This window comes from Ptychodera flava, chromosome 7 (assembly GCF_041260155.1).
Source record: "Ptychodera flava strain L36383 chromosome 7, AS_Pfla_20210202, whole genome shotgun sequence".
Taxonomy (NCBI): domain Eukaryota; kingdom Metazoa; phylum Hemichordata; class Enteropneusta; family Ptychoderidae; genus Ptychodera; species Ptychodera flava.
Genome location: NC_091934.1, coordinates 16,673,930 through 16,700,830, shown reverse-complemented (window position 1 = coordinate 16,700,830; position 26,901 = coordinate 16,673,930). Strand labels below are relative to the sequence as shown.

The 26,901-nt window shown below is 37.1% G+C and overlaps 1 protein-coding gene across 1 annotated transcript; it reads left to right on the top strand.

Moving 5' to 3' along the window:
* Positions 1-1,204: 1,204 nt before the first annotated feature.
* On the top strand, positions 1,205-26,613 carry LOC139136875 (L-rhamnose-binding lectin CSL3-like). Its single transcript, XM_070704711.1, has 4 exons — positions 1,205-1,324; positions 20,032-20,217; positions 22,247-22,543; positions 25,464-26,613. The coding sequence occupies exons 1-4, from the start codon at positions 1,270-1,272 to the stop codon at positions 25,550-25,552; spliced, it is 627 nt and encodes a 208-aa protein (XP_070560812.1). The 5' UTR covers positions 1,205-1,269; the 3' UTR covers positions 25,553-26,613.
* The last annotated feature ends 288 nt before the right edge of the window (positions 26,614-26,901 follow it).

Here is a 26,901-nt window from a genome sequence, read left to right as displayed (position 1 = left end):
GAACAATGACTTCCGTGGTAGAAAATATGTAAGAATGGGCGCGAGTTTAGCTTAGATCTGCAGCGGCGGCACAAGTACAAATTCAAGAAAGTCGTGATCTTTAACCTAGCTATATATACAAAGTTCCATCAGGACTCTTTTAACCGGATCTACGTGACAGCGTCGGCGGTTAGTACAATGAACCATACACAAGACTTGTGAAAGAAGTGTCTAGAACCGGCCAGGCCAGAACACTCGAATTTCTTACACTAACATTTGTCAATCACATTCATTAAAGCCCTAAAACCAGCAATGTTCATATGCTTTCCAATTTTTTGTTCTGTCTGTATTAAAAAGACAGTTTCTTGCTCTACCTCTATAAAATCATGTTGAATGTTCCGAACACAACCTGTATGTGTTTGATGGTATAATTGTTTACAACTGTATTTTAGTCCTGACGAGAACTACACCGTCCGCACGTAGAGGGACATGTCTTACTTGAGCTTTGTACATGCCTAGCGTGTCTCAGTCATTTGGAACTGAAGAAGTAAGGCGTTATGGGTATTTTAGTTGAAAAAGGTTAAGACTTACTGTCCGGCAATTTATGTAACATCTATCAGACATAAGATGAATTCCTGGACCATTTTCAACTCCTTACTTGTCTGCCAACCATACCGGGAGCGGATGAAAATATTTAGTTCTACTATGGATTGTCCATGACGGGAAATAATCCCTCAATACTTGGAGTTTGCTGAGTCAGCCAAAACGTGTTTCAGAGACTTATGAAGCAAAAATATGTAAGATTCAATGGGGTTTTAAAACTTTTTAAGTCATGAATTCCCAGTTTATACAAGTACGAAATATAAAGATCCTTTTTTAATCTTATCTGTACACATGCCTCCTTATGAATGGTATGAAATGTGGGTTGCTTTTCACTGGAGCAATTCAAAGTTAATTTGAAACCGCCTTATATATGTGGCAATAGTTTTCATTATGGGGTAAATGGGCAAATCATGAAGAGAAAAAGTTACCAACATAAATTGAGTTGAACGTTAGTGTATCACATGAAAAAAAGTTACAAACTGCAGGTACTCAGTAATCGTCTGAGATTGAGATATCGCATCAGAAACTTCAGACTTTTATGTCAACGCTAGAATTATCTGTATCTCTGCCCCCCCCCATACAAAAAAATGACTGTCACCTCATTTCGCTCTTGAGCGGTTCATGCATTGTTAAGTTGCTGCACGACCGATCGCGCTCGAAGCAAACAAAAATCAGGTAAACAACAATATGGAGCGAATTTGCAGTCTGGCGCTTTTTCTCCTTGCTGTGACAACATGTACAGGTAAGAATGTTTTCATAACGAATATCATCTCACCTCTGAAGCTCGCAAATGAGAGGTAAATTTTGGTTTATATAGGGCTCGAAATTAACTTTTTTCAGGGTCCAGGTAGTCCACTTGGGCTACCATTGTCAGAAGTTGGTAGCCCAGTGACATGGTTGGTAGATTTTTCTAGAAGTTCTGCCCATGAAGTGAATTTTCTAGCCATATGGTGTGAGTACTGCACATCTTCAATACCCAAGGAAACAGGTATAATGGACGATAGTGATACTCAAAGGTTTGATGACCTATTGACAACCCGTTTTACTTTCAGAGTTGTATGCAAATTTTGATAGTCTTCATGAAAACGACACGACCTGCTCAGCACCGAGACATACTGTACAAGGGCTAAAAATAGACCATTGGCTTTCTGTAGGGAGCAGGCATAATTTCCGTGTAATTGTGATTGATACATTTAGGCGTGGGCTAGAGGGGGTCTACGTGTTCACCCCCCACAGGATAACAAACCTGTATTTTTCAGAAGCCTTGGGATCCCTAGAATACGAAATGGAATTTTAACAGAAAAAATATAGGGATGGAATAGCTGTTATGGTCATGTTTTGAAGGGTACCGCAAAATCACGATTTTCCAAGCCAAATGCATTTTCGTCAAATGTCTTCTTGTAAGTCATGTGCTGAGCTCATTTTTTAACATAACCTCACTTGTTTGGTATCATTAGAAAGGGAATTTATTCTTCTTTAAGATGACATATTGTACTATGCAATATCTTCTACAGTTTTTGTCAAATATAACCAAAACTTACCCCTTACCCCAAAATTTAACATTGCAAATTACAGTAAATCTCAAATTCTACCAATTTTTTAGCTAGGCATAATAAAAAATGCAATGCTTTGTCTGAAATCTGTTTTATTTCATACAGGACATGTCAGAAATATGAAATAGACTTTTAACAGAAAAATATTGGAATCTACAGCTGTAACAGTCATATTTTGAAGGGTACCGCAAAATAACAGTGTTGCAGATTTGCATGCATTTTTGTTAAAACTGTCTTCCTATAAGTTATCTGCTGGGCTTGTTTTTGAATATAACCTGGCTTCTTAGGTATCATTAGAAAGATAATTTACTAATCTTCAGAATGACATATTGTAACATGCAAAATCTTCTATAGTTTTCATGATATTTAACCAAAACTTACCCCTTACCCCAAAGTTTACAATGAAAATTTCTGTCATAGCTAAAACCAAATTTTACAATTTTTTTAGCTTGACACAAAAAATCTGGCCCTTTTTGCTATTAAATCTGTTTTATTTGGTACAGGGACATGTCAGAAATATGAAATAGACTTTTAACAGAAAAACTATTGGGAATCTACAGCTGTAACAGTCATATTTTGAAGGGTACCGCAAAATAACAGTGTTGCAGATTTGCATGCATTTTTGTTAAAATTTTCTTCTTATAAGTTATCTGCTGAGCTTGTTTTCAATATAACCTGGCTTGTTAGGTATCATTAGAAAGATAATTTACTAATCTTCAGAATGATATATTGTAACATGCAATATCTTCTATAGTTTTCATGATATGTAACCAAAACTTACCCCTTACCCAAAGTTTACATTGACAATTTCTGTCATAGCTAAAACCAAATTCTACAATTTTTTTAGCTTGACACAAAAAATCTGGCCCCTTTTGCTATTAAATCTGTTTTATTTGGCACAGGGACATGTCAGAAATATGAAATAGACTTTTACAGAAAAAATATTAGGAATCTACAGCTGTAACAGTCATATTTTGAAGGGTACCGCAAAATAACAGTGTTGCAGATTTATATGCATTTTTGTTAAAACTGTCTTCCTATAAGTTATCTGCTGGGCTTGTGGCTTGTTAGGTATCATTAGAAAGATAATTTACTAATCTTCAGAATGATATATTGTAACATGCAATATCTTCTATAGTTTTCATGATATGTAACCAAAACTTACCCCTTACCCCAAAGTTTACATTGAAAATTTCTGTCATAGCTAAAACCAAATTCTACAATTTCTTTTTACTCTGACACAAAAAGGCCCTTTTTGCTATAAAATCTGTTTTATATGGTACTGGGACATGTCAGAAATATGAAATAGACTTTTAAGGTAGAACGCACCTCGGGGACAGACATTCGGACTCTCAAACTTTTACAATTCTCTTCTGATATACCACATGTGGGGGTTTTTAAAGCTCTTGGTGAAAGAAAACTTTTTACCGGCTTAGTTTTCGAAATTGAAATTTTCATTTTTCTCTATAGAGTTAACACGGGGATGGCAGCCATTTTGAATTTCAAATATCGGTAAATCTTGAGTAATGTCTTTCTCTAATACCAAAATTTGCACGGTGACCCCCTATTTTTATTCTTGATTTGAAAGAGAATGATTGAACGATTCCTTGAGGAAAGTTAGAGCAAAAGTTTAAGTCTTTCACCTTCGAGGTGCATACTACCTTAACAGAAAAAATATTAGGAATCTACAGCTGTAACAGTCATATTTTGAAGGTACCGCAAAATAACAGTGTTGCAGATTTGCATGCATTTTTGTTAAAACTGTCTTCCTATAAGTTATCTGCTGGGCTTGTTTTTCAATATAACCTGGCTTGTTAGGTATCATTAGAAAGATAATTTACTAATCTTCAGAATGACATATTGTAACATGCAATATCTTCTATAGTTTTCATGATATATAACCAAAACCTACCCCTTACCCAAATTTTACATTGAATATTTCAGTCATAGCTAAAACCAAATTCTACAAATTTTTTAGCTAGAAACAAAATCTCTGGCCGTTTTTGCTATTAAATCTGTTTTATTTGGTACAGGGACATGTCAGAAATATGAAATAGACTTTTAACAGAAAAAATATTAGGACTCTACTACTGTAGCGGTCATATTTTGAAGGGTCCGCAAAATATCAGTGTTGCAGATTTGCATGCATTTTTGTTAAATTGTTCTTCTTATAAGTTATCTGCTGAGCTTGTTTTTGAATATATACTGGCTTGTTAGGTATCATTAGAAAGATAATTAACTAATCTTTAAAATGACATATTGTAATATGTAATATCTTGCATAGTTTTCATGAAATATGACCAAAACTTACCCCATACCCAAAATTTACATTGAAATTGCAGTCATAGCTAAAATCAAATTCTACCATTTTCTTTACCTAGACATATAAAATCAGGCATTTATTTGTATGAAATCTATTTCATTCGGTAATGGGTCATGTCAAAAATATAAAATAGACTTTTAACAGAAAAAAGATTGGAATTCTGTAGTTGTAACAGTCAGATTTTGAAGGGTACAGCAAAATCTCAGTATTCCTGACTTGCGTATATTTTTGTTGAATCTATCATCTTGTAAGTCAGCTGCTGAGCTTCTTATCGAATATAATGTAAGTTGTTAGGTATCGTTAGTAAGATTATTTACTAGTCTTTATAAAGACATATTTTAACATGCAATATCTTGTACAGATTTTTATGAAGTATGACCAAAACTTACCCCATACCCCAAAATTTACATCGAAAACTACTGTCATAGCTAATATCAAATTCAAGCAATTTTTTACGCAGACATAAAAAATTAGGCAATTTTTTGTATGAAATCTGTTTAATTTTGTACTGGCCATGTCAGAAATATGAAATGAACTTTTAACAGAAAAAGAATTGGGATTCTATAGCTGTAACAGCTGTATTTTTAAGGGTACAGCAAAATCTCAGTATTCCTGATTCGTATGCGTTTTTGTTAAATCTGTCATCTTATAAGTAGTCTACTGAGCTTGTTATTGATTATAGCCGGGTTTGTTTAGTATCATTGGAAAGGTAATTAACTGGTATTTACAATGAAATATTGTAACAGGCAATATCTTGTATAGTTTTCATGGAATATGACCAAAACGTACCCCATACCCCAGGTTTATATTGGAAGTACTGTCATAGATAACGTGATCAATTTCCGTGAATTTTAGCTAGACATGATAAAAATAGTTCTGTTTCGGTATTAAATCTGTTGTATATGGTACTGGGTCATGTCAAAAATGTGAAATAGACTTTTAACAGAAAAAATATTTGGACTGTTTAGTTGTATCAGCCATATTTTGAAGAGAAATGCAAAATCGCAGTACCGCAAACTGGCACCTTTTTTGTTAAATTCTTCTTCTTGTAAGTCATCTGCTGAACTTATTTTGTGACACAACCTGGCTTGGGAGGTATCATTAGTAGGGAAATTTATTCTTCTTTAAGATGACATATTGTAATATACAATGTCATTCATAGTTTTCCTGGAATATCGTCAAACTTTACCCCATACCCAAAAAGTTCAAATCGCAAATTACAGCTTATCACAAATTCTACCATTTTTTGCTGCACATAATACAAAAGGCAATTCTTATTTAAAATCTGATTTATTTGTTACAAAAGTATGTTACAAGTATAAAATTACCTTTTAATGGGAAGATAATACAATTTAGTAGCCACTTGGATCATTTTTGGAGGGGGAACCCAAATATTGCAAATGTATGTGTTTCGGCAAATTTGCCCTGATACCTTGGTACCCTTCCAAATATGATCCAAAAGGCTACAAAATCATATTATGTTCCTGTTAAAAGTTAATTTCATATTTGTAACATACTATTCTAACAAAAACACAGATTTCGTAGATTGCATACAAGCATTGCCTTTTGTATATAAAGTTAATAAATTGTAAAAATAGGTCGAGTTTCAGATTTGCAGTAATTTGCTGTGTAAACCTTGGGGTATGGGGTAAGCTTTGGTCCTATTTCATGAAACCTAAACAAGACATTGCATATTACAATATGTCATTTTAAAGACCAGTAAATTACCTTTCTATTGATACCTAAGAAGACAGGTTATGTCAAAAATCAAGCTCAGTAGATGACTTATAAGAAGACAGATTTAACAAAAAAGCAAGCGAGTTTTCAATACTGTGATTTTGCGAGACCCTTGAAAATATGACTGTTACAGCTGTAGATTCCCAATATTTTTTCTGTTACAATTCTTTTTCATATTTCTGACATGTTCCTGTACCAAATAAAATAGATTTAATAGCAAAAAGGGCCAGATTTTTTTGTGTCAAGCTAAAAGATTGTAGAATTTGGTTTTAGATATGACAGAAATTTTCAATGTAAACTTTGGGGTAAGGGGTAAGTTTTGGTTATATATCATGAAAACTATAGAAGATATTGCATGTTACAATATGTCATTCTGAAGATTAGTAAATTATCTTTCTAATGATACCTAAGAAGCCAGGTTATATTCAAAAACAAGCTCAGCAGATAACTTATAGGAAGACAGTTTTAACAAAAATGCATGCAAATCTGCAACACTGTTATTTTGCGGTACCCTTCAAAATATGACTGTTACAGCTGTAGATTCCCAATATTTTTTCTGTTAAAAGTCTATTGATATTTCTGACATGTCCCTGTATGAAATAAAACAGATTTCAGACAAAGCATTGCATTTTTATCATGCGTAGCTAAAAAATTGGTAGAATTTGAGATTTACTGTAATTTGCAATGTTAAATTTTGGGGTAAGGGGTAAGTTTTGGTTATATTTGACAAAAACTGTAGAAGATATTGCATAGTACAATATGTCATCTTAAAGAAGAATAAATTCCCTTTCTAATGATACCAAACAAGTGAGGTTATGTTAAAAAATGAGCTCAGCACATGACTTACAAGAAGACACATTTGACGAAAATGCATTTGGCTTGGAAAATCGTGATTTTGCGGTACCCTTCAAAACATGACCATAACAGCTATTCCATCCCTATATTTTTTCTGTTAAAATTCCATTTCGTATTCTAGGGATCCCAATGCTTCTGAAAAATACAGGTTTGTTATCCTGTGGGGGGGGGGGGTGCACGTAGACCCCCTCTAGCCACGGACTAATTATGATCGAAATGCAATGAAAAAGCGTTTTCATTGGCCATAATTTCCTGTCCCTGTTATTCAAGTAGGTCAGTTCAAATATTGTAACTCTGTTGCGAAGTTCCACAGCACGACCGGTCGTCTTAGTTATTTGCATAAGAAAGTCATAGTTTGGACTTTCTGTGTCCACCTGGGTTTGACCGCATTTTAATAGCTCGTCCCAAAGTGACGGACGGGCATGGCATGCTAAGTACTGACTGAATTTCATGTCTCAGGCTTTGGTAGTTCGTGTGGACTACCATAGATTTAGGTAGCCCGATAGAAAAGTTGGTAGTCTCAGTGGACGCGGGACTACCGCTAATTTCGAGCCCTGGGTTACTTAAAACATGGCCTATCGATTTCCGAACTTTTCACAGGAAGGTTAGTCTCGCATGCCAGACCTCGAACCTGCATGCGACGCGAGCGGCGAAGCCGCGAGCAGCGAGTAACCGCAGGTTACGAGGTCTGGCAAGAACCAACTGCTCAGGAATGTGATGACGTCAAAAGTGGGCTGTCTTTCCTATGCTAATAAGTATAACTTTGGACCACCGCGTACAGACGGCCATAACGCATTTTCACTGTACTTGTCCACCACGTTTCACATATCTGTGCCGAAAAAACGCTCGAGCAAAAATCTACGGCGAGAATTTATTTGTTAGGCCATTTACCACCAGCTCATCGGCAGTTGAATGGGGCCAAAATCTGAGCTTCGTTTGAACGGAGCAAAATGAAAAAGCAAACTCCATAGAGGATGTCGACGATCAACAAAATGCAATCGCAAGCATTGAAGCAAGGCCGGAGCAATCTTAAAATTAGAGATTGGCCATATTTTGTCGGCAAATTCACGGAAACGTCGTCTCCTTCCAGATAATCTGGCATGGCTACCTCCTGCTTCGGTTTCAGACTGTCCATCACCACTTTCTTCAACGGCACAGATCATTTTTGCAGATTTTTTTCATCATGGTCACTGGGATAGCGTAACCGTGATTTCATGAAGCCGTACTGTCTGAGGTCAACGTACAGCAGTTTACTTCGAATGAAACATTTCTGGATGAATGACACGATCATTCAGTCAAATTCAAAAGGCTATTTTTAGACGCTCCACCTACATTCTGAATAAACAACAGATATACTCTTTCATCCAGCCGATTTTCGAAGCATTCTATTGGACAGTATATATAGCACGTCGGTTCTAGCCAGACCTAGTAACCTGCGGATACTCGCTGCTCGCGGCTTCGCCGCTCGCGCCGCACGCAGGTTTCGAGGTCTGGCATGCGAGACTTTTCACAGGAAGGTTTGCCAGACCAGTCAAGCTGGGTACTAGACACTCAAACGAATCTTTCAACCAATAAAATTACGTAGGACTCCACCGAACAACGACCTACAGTTGTAGAAATGCACTTGGACTCCGTCTAACGGTTACTTTCGGTTTACAATATACGGGCATGCTGTATCTATCTACAGACGTGCGGTATTGTGACGTCATCAATGACGGCAAAAGAAAGATCCGTCATAGATAGTGGCGCGGCATAAGCAAAATTTTCATAACAATTGTGCATTTTGTGATAAAAGCATGAAATTTGGTATGAATGTAAATTATCATAATATAAATCAATTTGGATACTCAGCCCTTAAGCATAGAGCCTAGTTCTGGTGTGGCGGCCATTTTTAAACATAGCGATCATCAATTTTTGGTTATATATATTATGTTTTATACATTGCTTTTCATAATTCATTTGACATATTGATCCTGTGTAATTTGATATAAATTTCATGATTTATAAATAAGCTTAAGAGTTATTTCAACGTCACGTCAATGGTCTATTGCACGAATGTAGATCCATGCCCATCATGACAGCCCTGCGCCCACACAGAACTTGACGGGGTGGAAACCGTCGATCTGGCCTGAAACGACGGTCCCCATGGACACCGTCCGGGGGGGGGGGGGCGGACTTATAGGTTAGGTCATGTCCGTGCGTGCGTCCGTGCGTCCGTCCGTCCGTTCACGCAGATATCTCAGACATGCCTTGGTCAATTTCTTTCAAACTTTGCACAAGGATAGTACCCTACCCCATACAGATGACATCGATTTGTTTTACAATGCGATCAAATTTGGCTATGTTAAAATACTTTTAAGTTTACACCTCCATAGACTTTCATGTATAAGGCAGTTCTCCATAGACTCCCATGTATGAGGCAGTCTCCATAGACTCCCATGTATAAGGCAGTCCATAGACTCCCATGTATAAGGCAGTTCTACATAGACTCCCCATGTATAAGGCCAAGAAAAATAAAAATTTAGTTTCTCATCGTATTCACATTGCAAAAAGGATGCAGTGACACAGTTTTTAGTCCCCACGGATGAAGTCCAGGGGGCTTATAGATTGGGTCATGTCCGTCCGTTCGTCCATGCGTTCGTCCATCAGTTCACGCAGATATCTCAGATATTTTGATATGTCATGTGACCTCTGTGACCTTTGACCTCAAATATACATATTAGTCCATAACTCAGTAACCACAAGTGCTACACCCTTCATATATGGTATGATGGGACACCTTATGACGTCAAATATTTACCTCATTAATTACGTGCATATCTAATTTTGAGCGAGCCAATAGAGCTGGAGGTCTAATTTTCGGTATATAGGGATAACTCAGCAATACAATTTCTTTGACAAAATGTCACGTGACCTGGGTGACCTTTGACCTGAAATATACATACTTACCATTACTCAGTAACCACAAGTGCTACACCCTTCATGTATAGTATGATGGGACACCTTATGAAGCCACTTATTGTACCTCATTAATTATGTACATATCTAATTTTGAAAGAGCCAATAGAGCTAGAGGTCTGATTTTTGGTATATAGGGATAACTTCGCAATACAATTTTTTTGACAAAATGTCACGTGACCTCAATGACCTTTGACCTGAAATATACATATTTGTCCATAAGTCAGTCACCACAAGTGGTACACCCTTCATATTTGGTGTGATTTGAGACCTTATGACGCCACATACTGTACCTCATTAATTATGCGCATATCTAATTCTGAGCAAGCCAATAGAGCTGGATGTCTGATTTTTGGTATATAGGGATAACTATAGGATAGAAGTTTTTTGACAAAATGTCATGTGACCTCGATGACCTTTTACCTAAAATATACGTTTATGTCAATAAATAAGTAACCACAAGTGCTATGTCCTTTTAGTAGGATGGGAGACCTTATAACAACACATGCTTTAGCTCATTAATTATGCACACATCTAATTCTGGGCAAGCGAATAGAGCTAGAGGTCGGATTTTTGGCATATAGGGATTAATGAACAATACAATTTTTTTTTCAAAATTTCACGTGACCTTGATTTTACATATATATGCATAACTCAGTAACCACAAGTTCTATACCCTTCAATTTTGATGGGGTAATACGATGGTATCAACCGGGACTCGAACCCACAAAGCATTAGACCTTAAGATGTGACATCTTGTACCTCATTTACTATGCGCATATGTATTTCATGGCTGGCCAATACAGCTAGAGGCCTGATCTTTTTTCCCGATTTAGAACCATAACTTAGACATGCCTCATGTGTTTCAAATTAGGAACAACGACATAGACCTATGTGCCCATAGATCTCAACATATACACTCCAGTGATACTTCTTAATGACCACATTTCCCTGCCCCACCAAGACTAATACTCCTATTACAACTGGGGACTATGTCATTGTCAATGACTTGTTATGCACAGTTTACCTTTCTACTTTAATGGAAGATACGCTTGACACCTTTTGGTCGTCTTCGCAAAAGATCGGCTTTTCCAATTATTCGGTTTCCACTCGACTAAAATTTACCGACAGAGCCACTGTCGTATGTAAAAAAGTGTGAAAGAGGTTCCCCACCTTACTTTCCAAAATGTTTTTGTGTCGAGTTTGTCTTTGATTCGTTTCGGATATGTGTTCCTTCATTCTTATCCGATTGTTTTGTGTTAATAAAAATGTTTGTTTCGCTTCGGATATTTGTAGGGAAGTTTGGATTAGTGTGTACGGTAATGTTTTGTTTATGTGGGTAAAGCTTATGGCAAGCCGCAGCCGGACCTATGGTGTTTCAAAGTTGATTGAGTGGCCCTTTGATGCTTGCGTTTCGAAACCCGTGTGGTTTCTCATCAGTCGCAGTGTAGATTCTTTTCTTAGTTTGTTGTTTGTTCTGTGTTGTCACTGTCTATATATTTGTGTATAATACTGAGTGTTGCGTAATTGCCTTTCGCATTCGTGTACGTAATGTTTTGTGTTGACAATGACGATGCCCCGACTCTTGTCTGGGTTTTATGGTAATGTGTCTATTATTTGCAAGCTTGTTTATCGCGATTCTTTGGGTACGCGACATGCTTTGTTTCTTTGTTTGATAGGATATCTCTATAGAAGTGCAAGTTAAGTAGCTTCCAGATAACTTTCAAGTTTTGTGTTTTCTGTTGTTCGGGGAGTCTAGTTTGATTTTTCTTTGAATGGGTGTTGTTGCGATTGTTTGTGTCTCATGATGTAGCGTAGTCTCATTTTACGACTATATTTATTGAAATCCTGAAGTAGTTTTATTATGTTTGATTTTGTTGGTGTCGGAATGAATTTTAGGCCTTTGCCTAGTGCTGTTATTTCGGTGTTTGTTAGTTTTAGCGATGATAGGTTCTTGATGAATTTCATGTTGTTTGTAGCTGAGACTTTGTTACTGACAAAAGGAAGTTTAACACCTCACAAGCATGTTACGGAGATACTTTATCTCAGACAAAGGTTAATGAACCTAGCGGTCATTGATACCAGTAAAATGGTTATTAAAACAACAAGATCTTAATTATAAGTTGATTTCCATAAAAACCATATTTGAGACAAACGCACAATAACGCTAATTACGTTTACGAGGATGTTTACGGAAGTTCAGATGAAAACAAGAATATATTTGAATTATATTAAGAATTATGAAGGTAGTCAATACGTTTGCATATTAATGGAAACCTGTCAATTTAAGATCAAGACCTGTATTAATGTTTATGATTGGATGTATCATTTTACCTTTAATTCATGTCTATCGTATGAGCAAAGCCACGCCTTAAAGATAACGTTTAAAATCCCATTCTAAAATAATACAAGTAAGATTAGATTGGAATAGAGAGAGAGGAACACAGTGGACCCAAGACATTTAGACTATGGGAGAAGCGTATCTTGGGCGATGGCAACTGTCAAGCTTGTCTACAGAGAAATAAAGTCTATGTAGTACCAACGAACTCAAAAGTCTCGTTACTACTTACTACTTACTACTGTTACTACGTTACTACTACCATGAAGAAGAAAAACGCTTAGTAACACGCTTAGTAACATGGTGGAGAATGGCAGTAGTAACGTTCCGTTCACCCTTTACTATTCGTTCTTTCATGGGGAGTTTATATGTTGAACTCGCCTTGGCTGCCGAGAGGTACCTTGGGATCTTCAGTGTATTGACTACACGAGACGTTTAGAGTTCGTTGGTACTACATAGAGTTTATTTCTCTGTAGACAAGCTTGACAGTTGCCATCGCCCAAGATACGCTTCTCCCCATAGTCTAAATGTCTTGGGTCCACTGTGTTCCTCTCTCTCTATTCCAATCTAATCTTACTTGTATTGTTTTAGAATGGGATTTTAAACGTTATCTTTAAGGCGTGGCTTTGATCATACGATAGACATGAATTAAAGATAAAATGATACATCCAATCATAAACATCAATACAGTCTTGATCTTAAATTGACAGGTTTCCATTAATATGCAAACGTAATGACTACCTTCATAATTCTTAATATAATTCAATATATTCTTGTTTTCATCCAGACTTCCGTAAAAATCCTCGTAAACGTAATTAGCGTTATTGTGCGTTTGTCTCAAATATGGTTTTTATGGAAATCAACTTATAATTAAGATCTTGTTGTTTTAATTAACCATTTTACTGGTATCAATGACCGCTAGGTTCATTAACCTTTGTCTGAGATAAAGTATCTCCGTAACAAGCACAAGGGGCCATACAAAATTATTTGAAGAGCCTTTAGACCACTAGGTACAAGTTTCCCGAAAAGTGTCAAGTACATCGGACAACCAAATATTTGAGGAAAACATCGGGAACAATAAACTAGGCCATGAGCCATAATCCCAAACTGCTCAATTTTTGTGTGGGCGCGGGGCTGGAATGATCATATTTTGAACATCGTGTATTTCGGTCCTAATCTTGATAGTACACAATTTTTTATTCAAATGCGAAAACATGGTACTATAGTCATTAAATTGTATTACTCAACTTTCTTTCGTTTTAACAAACATGAAAGGTAGGGAAAGCAAAGCTCAAACACAATCCTGCACTTTTGTCAGTGATGTCCGTGCTTGGCACTCCCCGGACCTGTGCTTGCTTTTGCATGGCTAGTCAACCGGCGAGTATTTAATTCCTTTCAATGGTGTTTACATAGGCTGAGAAAACAAGTTTAAACGGCAACCCTAGAAAATTGCCAATCATATTTTAGTTATCCACTTGACACGTACACCAAGACCTAAGGAAGGTAGTATTGGGTGGCCGATTATCTGATCAAATGTGATGTATTCCTTCTTATACAAATAGTGACACTCCAGTCGAGATTGAAACATAAACCTCAGAGATTTAACGTGGTTCAGTATTCACAATAAATATACTGTACATTCAGTGACATACAATTACAGCAAAGTTATTCCAAAATTTTGAACATGTCAGCCCAGCTAAATTTGAGCTGCTTTACAAAGTGTAAAAGCAATAATTAGATCGACTACGTATCGGATACAAGCTTTTAAACAATAGAACATCCTTTTAAACTTGAGTTAATTCTTAAAAATCATAAGCGATAATTAAGGTAGAGACACACGTTAGATGATACTTATTTTAAAAAAATTAGGTGTTCAAGGACTATGGCGACTTGAGATCTTTTAACAGAAATCAGCAATTGAGTACTCTGGGGAAAAAACGGTGTCCCAGATTTTTTCTATTCCCTTTTGTTTCAGCACAATAAGGGTGTGAAAGTACACTCTGGGTTTTTGAATGAATAAACGGGTTTCGTTCACTTCGGCAAGACTTTCTCTTGTTCCATAAATTTTACCGAAAATCCGAAACACAGTTTTACGATATGTATTGCTACTGTGATCTGGACGACAGAGTACTCAAACCACATTGATTTCGACATCGCGGCGTCACGGAAGCCATGGCGGTGACTATTCAATATCCGGCTAGTTTTCAATCGGGTTCGAACCCACAACATACGGCATCAGTCGCCCGGCGGAGAGGCCAAGTTCGTCATTCGTCCCGTGCGCCCGCTTGTTGAACTTCCCCTGGAAGATGAAAATTTATGTATACGCATCGCTTGACACGTCCACTAGTTTCATTCACGAATTTGTTCACTTATCGCCGACCTTCGCATCGGAATAAGCGTACTGTAGACAGACTCAGATCAGATAATCAATCAGCTTCCTCGTCGGAAGAAAGACTCGTGTCCGAAATCTCATCTTCTGCCACGTTGCTATAGTACGACCTTAGTCAGACAATCTTAGTACGACCCTTTGTTCTGGTAGTGGTAGCCTGGTCCATGATCTTACTTACTCTCTTCTTATGACCACGCTTACGTACGTTTTACGCGTCTTTGCCTTCCGCTTGTCACCACCGAAGCCATTATTATTAACGTCACACACACAGGACAGTGGAATGTATGCGCATGCGCGCCGGACAAGATCAGAAAATTAACATAATCTGTTGACCTTGCGTCCCTGTCCTAACTAATCCGTACACAACCGAATATAACAGTACGCGTAGTTCGCAAAAAGTCTATTTTTATTAGTATTTTAAGCATTTCTTTATACAATATTGTCTTGACATTTTTCCTCATGTAAAGGTCATACGGTACGGACTCCAATTTTGAAATAAAACCAAAATCTCTGTAAAAGTGCATTAAACGTGTGTCTATACCTTAAATCTGCTCAACATCGTATATATCCTGAAAATGTTTTACTGAAGAATGCCTAGCTAAACCTGAGCTAATTTATAAAGTTTAGAAATGATAATTAAATCAACTAAATATGGGACATATCTAGATAGGGATATTAAGTACTTTAGAAATTTCTGCTTATTTATGAAGTTTAGAAACTATCATTAGAGCGGGTAAGTAGTACGTGTATGTATATATATATATATATACATATAAAGTTTTGTTAATTGAGAAAGCCAAGCTATCTGGCATATATACAGAAACTTTTGAAAATTTATGAAGTTTAGAAACGATGATTTAGAGGAGCTAAATATTAGATATATCCAAAATATTAATGAAGGGATTGCAGCTTTCTGACATATCTATACATAGTCAAGTTTTTCTTCAGGAACGCCCAGGTAAAACTTGATATAATGTACAATGATTAGATTACGATTATTGGATCATTTAAACTTTTCCTAATTAGTTGTGCTTATCGTATAAAGCTAGTTTAGCCAAATAGACTTTACATACAGTTTAGCAAACAAAACCTATAAAGGCGCAATTCCGCGCACCTTGCTCCTCAATCAGTGGGTTGTATAATTCAGTAAAATGCCTTTCTTTTTTCGTCTCCTTTACAGCGGGTATAACGCACACCATGGTTTGGTTTTCAAAAACTTGCTCTGCCAAAAACCACTAAATTAGATTGTCAGATAAGAACTTTTAAGGTCCAATCTTAAGCTATCTGGCATATATACAGAAACCTTTGAAAATTAGCAAACAAAACCTATAAAGGCGCAATTCCGCACAATCTTACAAAGCAAACTTGAAACAAAATAATTTAATATACGATGTTTGATGATATTTTGAGATCATCAATAACTATGATTTTGGTTGACAACTTTCATAAAGACGTGTTTGATTAAAACATATATGTTTCAGGCATTTGCCATATCTGATACCCTCCAAACATGATCCAAATGGCTACTAAATCATATTATCTTCCCGTTAAAGGTTCATGTCATATTTTGACATACATTTGCTCAAACGAAACTGGTTTCATATAAGCATCGTGGCCAAGTGGTTAGGGTAACGGATTCACTATCAGAGGGTGGTGAGTTCGAGACCCGGTTCAAGACCCAGTAGGTACAGAGTAACGGACTCACTGTCGGAGGATGGTGAGTTCGAGACTCTAGTACGGTGTTGTGCCCAGAGCAAGGCACTTTACTCCTCAGTGCTCCATTGAGGGTTAGTGGGTTATGCATACCTCATCCTGTAATTGGGCTAACGCCTGTTGGATGATGGACTGATAAAAAATTAGATAAAAAAAAAAAATTAAATTGCCTTCTGTAGTATTGGGGTAACGCCTGTTGGATGATGGACTGATAAAAAATTAGATAAAAAAAAAAAATTAAATTGCCTTCTGTAGTATGTGTAGCAAACAATGGTAGAGTGTAAGATAAGCCGTCAAAATCGTGATTTTATTATATCATGCTACCATGCGCCATTCTGATTGGACGAGAGCGATGCTAAAATATTGTTTTAGCACTGATAGCGGTGGTAAAACGGGCCCCTAAACCAGCATTTTTGAAAATGCCCGGTCGGTGCATTGAACGATGTGGTTCTGAACTTAATCCGAAACAGTCCGCTTTGTTACAAAGACCGAGTTCGAATTTCGATACAGAGATAAAGTATGGTTCTGTAACTCACCTAAATAAGCGGTCTATGATGAAAGAAATCTCCGAAGCAACACATTTATTTTGGTATGATGATGTACAAAATTGTATAGGGTAACAGCGCACTGTGTAGTTTGCTTGATCGATTCAGCAGGAGTCGAGACGCGACATACCGCTCTTTAAAACGAAGCTACTACTAGTATTCGTTCATACACAAATAAATTGAAACTTCCTCACTGTAACGGTACGTCAGATATTCCTTCCTAGAGTTTGGGCTGTAACAGACCAGGGTGTTCTAACGATGTAGCCCAAGAACTTGAAGAAGTTCAAAATAACAATGCGACTGCGACGCGAAAATCGCTGTGTCAGCGTCCAGCTCTCGCTGAATTGGGCAACACACTCTGCTCCCATATTACAACTGTTCATACATGCTACAATCGCCGTAATCCATGTCTGGATTATTTCAAAACTGCACGTTTTCTGGCACAAATTATCCATCCAAAATATCCATCAAAAATAGAACCTGTAACCCCACTGCACCACCTCCTCTGTCTGAATGTTATGACGGTTGCGGTTGGCGCACACCGGACTGACGTGAATGAGACAAATCTATTTTTAGTACGCCAAAAAAAAAAACGCCAGCGCTATTGTTTTTATGTAAGAAAAAAATTGTTACTTTTCCTTTGCTTTGAACTCTTGACCCATTTCTGTGTCTGCAGCAGTTCGCGTTGCATGTAAATATAATGAAATTTTGACGTAATGCGTACATTATCATAGGATATGTGTTCGTGTGTTGTCAACGTAATCCAAACTTATGAAAATGCTCGGTCTCGGGCAATGAATTTCCGAAGTTCGATCTCTCAGACGTCAGTTTTCTGCATTTTGGGCTGAAAACTGACAAAAATGCCGGACCAAGACGACAAAGACACACAAGTTGATATAATATAATAGCAATAACCCCTTCGCAGTCGGGTATACACTCGATTTTGGTACAATTCGCTCCATATAGCACTCGCCTATCGGCTCGTGCTATATGTCGCGCATTGTACCAAATCTCGTGTATACCCTCCTGCGGCGGGGGTTATTGCTTAATTTTACAATACCCTTCAAAACATGACTGCAGCAGCTATTGCATTCCAATATTTTTTCTGTTAAAAGTCTATTTCATATTTATAACGCGTCCCCGTAGTAAATAAAAGATATTTCATACAAGGCAGTGCCTATTATTATGTCTTGGTGAAAGGGTTGTAGAATTTAAGATAAGCAGTGACATGAATTTTCAATAAAGTTTGGAGTATGGGGTAAGTTTTTGTCATATTTTATAAATCTATGGAAGATGTTGCATATTACAATATGTCATCTGAAAGAAGAATACCATTACTTTCCAATGTTACCCTATAAGCCGTGTTATGTTAAAAATTCAGCTCAGCAGATGACCTACAAGAAGATAGGTTTAACGAAAACGCATTAGAGTTGGCAATACAATGATTTTGCGGTATCCTTCAAAATATGACCGGTAGAGCTAGAACATCCCAATCTTTTTCCTGTCAAAAATTTATTTCACATGATTAACATGTCCCTGTAGCAAATAAAACAGCTATCATACAAAGCATTGCCTTTTTGTATTATGCCAAGGTAAAACATTGGTATAATTTGATATTAGCTATAATTTACATAGCAACCTTTGGGGTATCGGGTAAGTTTTGGTCGTATTTCATTAAAAAAATCTATGGAAGATATTGCATATTACATATGTCATTTTAAAGAAGAATAAATTTCCATTTTAATGATACCCAACAAGTCAGGTTATGTTAAAAAAAGCTTAGCAGATGACTTACAAGTACTACCGGACAAATGCACGTGGGTATGGGCAAAATAGTGATTTTGCGGTACTCTTCAAAACACAACCATAACAGTTATTGCATCCCTTTTTTTCTGTTAAAATTTTATTTCGTATTATAGGGATCCTAAGGCTTCTATAAATATGTTTAATATCCTAGAGGTGTATGTACTCTTCTAGCCCACGGCCTAATATTTCTTAACTGCTGACATAGTGTCGTCCTTTGATAGGATCTAATACCGTGCATTTTATGCATACGAATTGTGTTTTTGTCTGTATTTACCCGTTTAACAAGTCAGACGATTAAGAAAAGTTGAAAAAAAATGTAAATTACTCTTCCCATATTTTCTAATTGAAAATATTCAACCCAAAATTACTCAACGCGTTGTGCAGTTGACATTTACTAGGTGAGAAATACCTTGTCTGGCGGCCATTTTGAAAAATTGCTGCCATGGCAACGCTTCAACAAATTTTCAGTGGTTCGGTATCTGAATTTGTTCAACACTTAGTAAGACACAACCAAGCAGTACAAGCGACTGGCGAGAGTCTACAGTTAAGACTGTCAGTACTAGATATCGCACTTGTTAAAATATGTTACATATTTCTCACTACATGTTCAGTCATGGACTTCACATTCCTTTCCTTCATGTCAAAGCCCCAGTTATGCCAACTTTCAATGATTTTTTTCATAATTTTTATTTTATATGTCAATTGCAACTACTTATTCTACTCCCAAAAGAATGTTGAAATGTCCTCTATTTAGCTTGTCAACTTATCGTTCGAATGCGTAAAATGCGTTTTTATTGTTTACATTTGAATTATAATCCGGACCAGAAGTCACTTTTCAACAATAACAATGCAGTTTACAACATAGGGGCTTAGTTGACAAGCTGGATACTGTGTATATCAACATTTTTTGGGGAGAAAAACAAGGAATTATGGTTCACATTCAAAATAGAAATGGTGAAATTATCATCAAAAGTTAAACCAAGCTACTTGATGGGCATATAACATAAACATGCTATTCATTTTCATCCAATACAAAGTGCACATCGATTTACGTATACCATGTTCACGAGAAAACGAAAGAGGATTTAAAAATTCAGAATGTTGACAGAAATGTGTCGTGTACGATTATCGCTGTTGCAAACGAACACTCTCATAGTCGACAATTGTGAAATGTAATAAAAAATGTTGTAAAACTCCCTAATTGCGCTTTTCCTGGTGACATTTGCGATCAGCCGTTATCCATGAGGAACCTGACTGCCCTCCGGACATGCCTTTCGTCAATTGTACGCTCAGTCCCTGTGACGCCGATCACGTGAACTGTGAGGCAGCCCCGAATGCTACCTGCAAAGCTGACTACTGCGGTGGATGTGTGACTAAATTCTATGATGACAATGATCGAGAATTGCACTGTGAAACAGGTAAGTAAGTTGCATTCTCGTATAATTTATGCGGCATATATATATATATATATATATATATATATATATATATATATATATATATATATATATATATATATATATATATATATATATATATATATATATATATATATATTGCCTGAATACATGGGTTTATGTGCCCGAGAGCAGGTGACAATTTGCCCGACGCCAGGAGGGCAAATTGTCACCTGCTGCGAGGGCACATACCGGTAAACCCATGTATTCAGGCAATAATATTTTTATTACATGCCTCTTCACAATAAATGCCATATGACGTTTTTTTCAAGCAGGGCATTTTCAAACAATTTTACCATTATCGACCAGCATCAAACAGATTTTAACGAAAGTCAAAATAGCAGTGCGCGCATGGATATTTTACATCTAGCGTTAAGCGTCCACTTTGACGTCGAAAACATCGAAAGGCTTCACTGGCCCGGGTAACCATGGAAACCGGTCAGTACATCGTTCACCGGCCCGCTAACATCCCGGATGTTCCTATTCAAATCAATGCACTGATTTGCATTCACCTCTAGGCATGTAATATAAATATATATATATTAGACATGCATGCATACATACACATAGAAGACACACACGATTAACTTAAAGTAAAAAGGAATCATATATATGACTTAAGTTTTCATGAATATCAGCGAATCGTCAGAAAGATAATTAATATCTGTCTAACTATTTGTGTTACGCATGAAACTAAAGTCTTATAAGATTATTCACAATAACCGTGGTTTATGTTGGAGTACATCGTGTCGAGGAGGAAGTGTTCCAGACGGATAATACAAAAGCGTACGATATACGTCACGATGACATGAATAACGGTATTTTGTGGATAAACTTATTGAAATATGATTATTATTATAATAACCAGTCCAATTTTACCAGAAAGGTCAAAATTATAGCGTTTTGAGAATGCCCTGTCATATTCTTTGTCGCAAGATCATGAGCAGACGTACGGGGAACGCGTTCAGCGCGTCCGCTAACTTAAAGCCGACAAAACGAAACTTTGAAATTCAACGCACGCAGTACAGTGTATGTACTAGAAATTGTAGTTCAGGGAGATAGTTTCACATTAATTCACAGGTTTTTGACTGACTATCATTCACTACGTGACGTATGATCGTTATATGTAAATTTTTTGTCTAAACAATTCCGAAGTTTTGTCTTGTTTTTCCCTGTGATGACGAAAAGTTGCTATGAGGTCAAAGGTCAAAATAGCATCCAATAACACCAAAAGTTGTGCTCTGAGTCCAATTTTATTGGACTCCACGTCCTCTAATACCGAAACTTAGTGTATTAGGAAAGTCTTCAAGTGCATAATAATATCTGTTGCTTAAGTTTTATGCATCTTGCAATCTTCAGACAGATGTAACTGTTCCTTTTATGCTTCTCTCTTGTTCATATAGTTGGGACGTATCGTTACTGTCTTAGGTGGTCTTGAAATCGATAAATAATATTTATTCTCAAACTTTATGTCGTGACACCCGATTTTTATTCTTGATTTTGAAAGAGCCTGGTTTAAAGTTAACTTAAAGGAGAGGGTCCGCGTCGTCGGAACTGCGCTCAACCCTTTCACCCCCAGTTCCCTGTGTACAGGTCCAACTTTACCATAGAAAACAATGGATTTGGGACAAACCATGGTGGTGAAAGCGTTAAAGGTCGCATGGGACCTATACGACCAATGTAGACACTGTAACCAAGGTCCCTTGACGATTGATGAAAGTTAAAACATGTTTGTCCTAATGTATATCATAGAATCTAAATGTTGCAGCTATATTGACCCAATGCATCAAGCTATCTGGATATCGTCCATGGAATATTATTGTTCTTGAACAAATTCCCGCAGGCGCAGTTCCGACGACCGCCTCCGAGGCTCTTTCCGAAAGTTAAAACAACTTTCGAATTCTGTTTCATGGTGCGCATAGCCTCAATCTGTAAATCGACCGACCCAGTCTACATTTGAGATTTTCACGTTTTATCTTCCCTCATTCAGAAGTAGGCATAATCTGCGAAAACAAAAACACCACAATTGGCTGCCGTAACAGTAATCACGTGATGACAATAAAGAATGCCAACTATGGACGTCTATCCAAGGATGTGTGCTTCCATGCCTACGGCTCAGATCAACTCCATAATGACACTAACTGCAGGGCAGAGAATTCCACCGAGATAGTCCGGAACCTATGCCAGGGGAAAAACAACTGCCACCCGGAGGTCACTAATGTGGTTTTTGGAGATCCTTGCTACGGCGTCTATAAATATCTTGAAGTGGACTTCTCCTGTGATACAGGTATTGAAAGAGCGCTGCTGTATACCGCTGTCTTTATGTATTTTCCTCTGTCTGTCTGTCAGCCTGTCTGTCTCTACCTGTCTGTCCATGCCTCTCTGTCTTTCTCCATGAGTACAAGACTAAAGCATCTTGTTGTCACTGGCTGTCCCAAGAGACGTATGAAGCTCTCTCTGTTTGTCCGTTTTGTGTCGTTATTGAACAGTGCGGGACATACATGAAGGGAGGCAAGAACAGTCAGGCAGGCAGTGGAGCTAAGGCATATAATAGGATAGTCCAAAAATGATTATTTCGAAGAGAAAATCTATACCGTGAGCATGCCTATATGTACAAGCCAAAGACATCAGGAGTTTGTTCACACTTCATTAAAAATCTATGTTGTACAAAAGCTGTTTCATGTTGTTTGCTATCTAGGCATCGGGCGTTTTAAATCATTTGGCTTCTGAAGCAGTGTTGTATGTAATCATGAACGCGCCAAGAGACTGTATTATATTGAAATATAAGGGGCAAATTAGTCTCTCAAAATGAACACTTTGTGAGCGATAACGATAGCGAGTGCAATGCATTCGAGGCTATTATAAAAGTCATGCATTCAGTGCCCGATTAAATTTGCATGCTGTGTAATTATTAAAGTCATGATGGCGTTACGTCAAAAAGAGAGCTCTTACAGTGAGCTTTCATTATTTCGTCCGGGGATCGGAAGAATTCGCTGGGACGTTAAAAATTTCGTCTTGTAGAAGATTTATTCGCTGATGACAGCGATGATGATTTGGGAGGGGGCACGGATTTTTTCCAGACATCATAATGAACATTATTCATGAAGACGCTGATGATATAGATTTCACACATTGACGATTAAAGGTATACAGTCACCTGTAATCTAAATATGCCCATATATGGTCAAAGGGGCGTTCCTTGGTATTAAAAATGCCCATGTGAGGGCGCTATTTTTAAAAAGCGGCCACCCGCTTAAAATCTGTGATTTTTAGATTTTTTCTTTCCATGGTAACTGCGGTAAAATTGGAACAGGTTACAGCATACCATTAATATTCCCAGAATTCATTTAAACTGCAATGTTCTCTCACCTATAAATTCTTACGGAGGGAGTTAGGATTGTTGCATAACTAGAATTGGTTAACAAGCCCAGGCAACGGTTCAGAATATGTTACTTATAAAAAATATGCTTTAAAACAGCCAACAGTGCAAGGGCCAAAAAATGAATTTTACTCGGAAATTACCAATTTACCTGGTCTTATTTTTGGAATGTTTTTGTTATACAACACGTCTCTCTTATTATATTTTATTACATGTCTTGCACCATCTTACCATTATCCTGATTGACCTAGCCCTTGTCACTTGGCATATTGAAAGAAAGAGTGTTAAAATATGGTGTAGGACTCTGTTGCCCTCTCGGTTCGGTAATTTTTCTCTGTTTTATTCATCAACAAAAATGAGAGAAAACAATGACAACAGCACAAAGAATACAGAATAAAGGAGAAAAACAAAAAAGGAAAGAAAAAAAGAAAGAAAAAGCTTGAAACTTTTCACAAGACTATAATGTTCCCATTTAAAATGATGCTTCGTAAAGATACCAATCTTGAACGCATCTCGCAATGTACTATTAAATAATATTTGCAAAGCTGGATATTGGCAGTTTCGTAGATTTCATGAAGGAATTATTAACATATTCTTTGCCTAATAAGTAGATGAGGTGATCTTGACAGCTGCGGACGTATCTGAGTTTAGTGCGCGTCTTTTATGCGCATAACAAATCGTCGTGCACTGGTTGCTCAGAAAGCACGCCACTCTAATTAGACTACACCATAGTACAATTAAAGTGTAAGTAAGTACGTACGACTAGCTGCAAACAGCAATGCTGTTTCAATTCTTAGAAGTTATTTGAAAGCAATTTTAGGTATGGCGATCAGGGAAAGGAACCATTTACAGCGGCGACTCTTTTCCTGGGACTTCTTTCTATGCTGTGCGTACTTTTTCCACGTACACGTTCAGACGCAGAATTTGTATTCGGTGTAATGAAGTTAATTAAGTATGAAAACACGGGCAAGATCACGTTTTTTGCCAACCCAAGGGATGGATGGTGCTCACGATAAAAGTCATGCATTCAACGTCGGATTAAATTTGCAAGGGGCAAGGGTGTCTTACACCATATTTTAACACTCTTTTTTTCAATATGCCAAGTGACAAGGGCTAGGACAATCAGGATAAAATTGATGCTGCCCGATTCGAATCATCTTGGATTATTATTTAAGTATTGACTGATACGAATGGTCCACTCCCTACCTAAGGGACCGTCTCAGATTGTCGCATAAGTTCAAAAAGCGAAATTCGTTCGTTTACGGGGGGGAGGGGGTTTGACCTGCATTCAATTAGTGAACTTCACTTTCGCACTTTTATTTTGTGATCAAAAGTTCTTCAGTAGCTATGATAAAATGCTACATCGTACTCTCAGGCAGACATCAATATTTCGCACTTTTGACTTTTCGTTTAGGGGGAGGGGCAGGGGGTCTGATCTAAACGAAGGAATTTCGTTTCTTAAACTCATGCGACAATCTGAGACGGTCCCTAAACAAAAAGAGGATATGTTTTTACTCCATTGACGTGTACTGCAAATAAAGATAGGAACTCACATAGCACGTATGCATGATAAAGGATGGTGATTTTGTCCTTTAGAAAGGGTTGTAAGGAAAAAGGGAAAGTAACAAAGGCGGACATTTCAGTGCGCAGATAGAGAACATGCACATTCCGCGCATGCACGTGTATACGAGTGCTAGGGAGGCTATCGGATAGAGTCGGGTAAAATGAAAGTAGCTCCAATTCCTAACTGGGATTCATTTTTCAGTTTTCTCAGTAATTACTCATCAACTAGGTCAATCGATCTGGAAAATAATTTCTTCTTTTGCAGAAGTCAGTGTGGCGCCCCGAGCTGACGGACACGCAGTATCCTTGCTAGTTGGGATGATGTTGACCTGTAACTTCGGTTATTGCTTGTAGCTGTGATACTTTCTACACCAAGCCTTGGAGCCATCGTGTTTGTTTGCAGATGAATCAGATATGTTCTAATTGTGTAACAGCACTAGGTTGTTACATATAATAGTGGGAAAACCGAAGTTAGAGTAGCCGCTTCTTGCCGAAGTATAGCTATTATCATAGATTATGCAGTTTCACAGAAAAGAACAGGACGGAACTACAAAAATCTCTGTCGATATCAGAGCATAGAGGTCGCTTATTCACCAAAAGTCTCAAAAGAACAAGTAATGATCGCCGAGTTCGATCATTTCATAAGTCTAATTCATGTAATCTGCTAGTGGTGACCCGAGTTGAATTCTTGATTTGCTGAATTTGATGTTTTTCACATCTGTATCGAGAATCTTTTTTATTTAAACAGTAGACGAGTTTATCCATTCTTACTGATGTCAAGACCCTGTATATCACCCTGGTACGCAGTGACCTCGAATACTTTTCTCTTATCTGGAATCCGTGGCAAAAAAAAATCTTGTAGATAAGGTTGAACGCATTCAAAAGAAATTTATGAAGTATTTATGTTTTAAACTAAATATGCGCTATTGTTCTTCAGTCACAGAACTATGCAATTTTTTCAAATTTCCTCCTTTATACAATCGTAGGAAGGTTTCCGATCTTATTTTTTATGCAAATGTATCTATTCTGTGATAAATTGTTTTAATTTGACTCATTCCCACTTAATGTCAGACGTAGTCTACGGGTAAACCTTCCACTTCGGGCACCCTTTTCCAGAATAAATTATATCGTAAACACTCCTTTATGCCACGTGCTTTAAGCGCTTACAACGATATATCAACATTTTTCTCAAGTATTGACATTTTCAACATATTTAGTAATTTTTAAACTAGTACAATGAAATATTATTGTTATTCATGATTTGCGTGTTTATCGTAATTTTTTGTCAATTGTATGTACGTGTAATTGTATGTAATTTCTATATTCTTCGGAGCCTGAAATTGGGAATTTACTCCTGTTGGTCTTGCGAATAAATAATAAATTAAATAAAAATAAAATCACTCACGAAATTAGAACGTTGCCTTTCCATGATTTTTCTTCACTATTTTCGTCTTTTAATATCAACTACAGTTTCTTGCTCCATTCCCCAAAGCATGTTGAGATACACAGTATTCAACTTGTCACGTCAGCCTGTACACGTGTAGACTGCATTGTTGTTGTTGACAAGTAAAATCTTGTCGTGAATAGATATGTAAACATTTACATTCACTTTGCACATATAGATGCCGTGTCCACAAGCTACATAGTGAGTGTTTCAACATGCTTTGGAAGTACGAGAAGAACTTGCAATAGACGATGTTCCG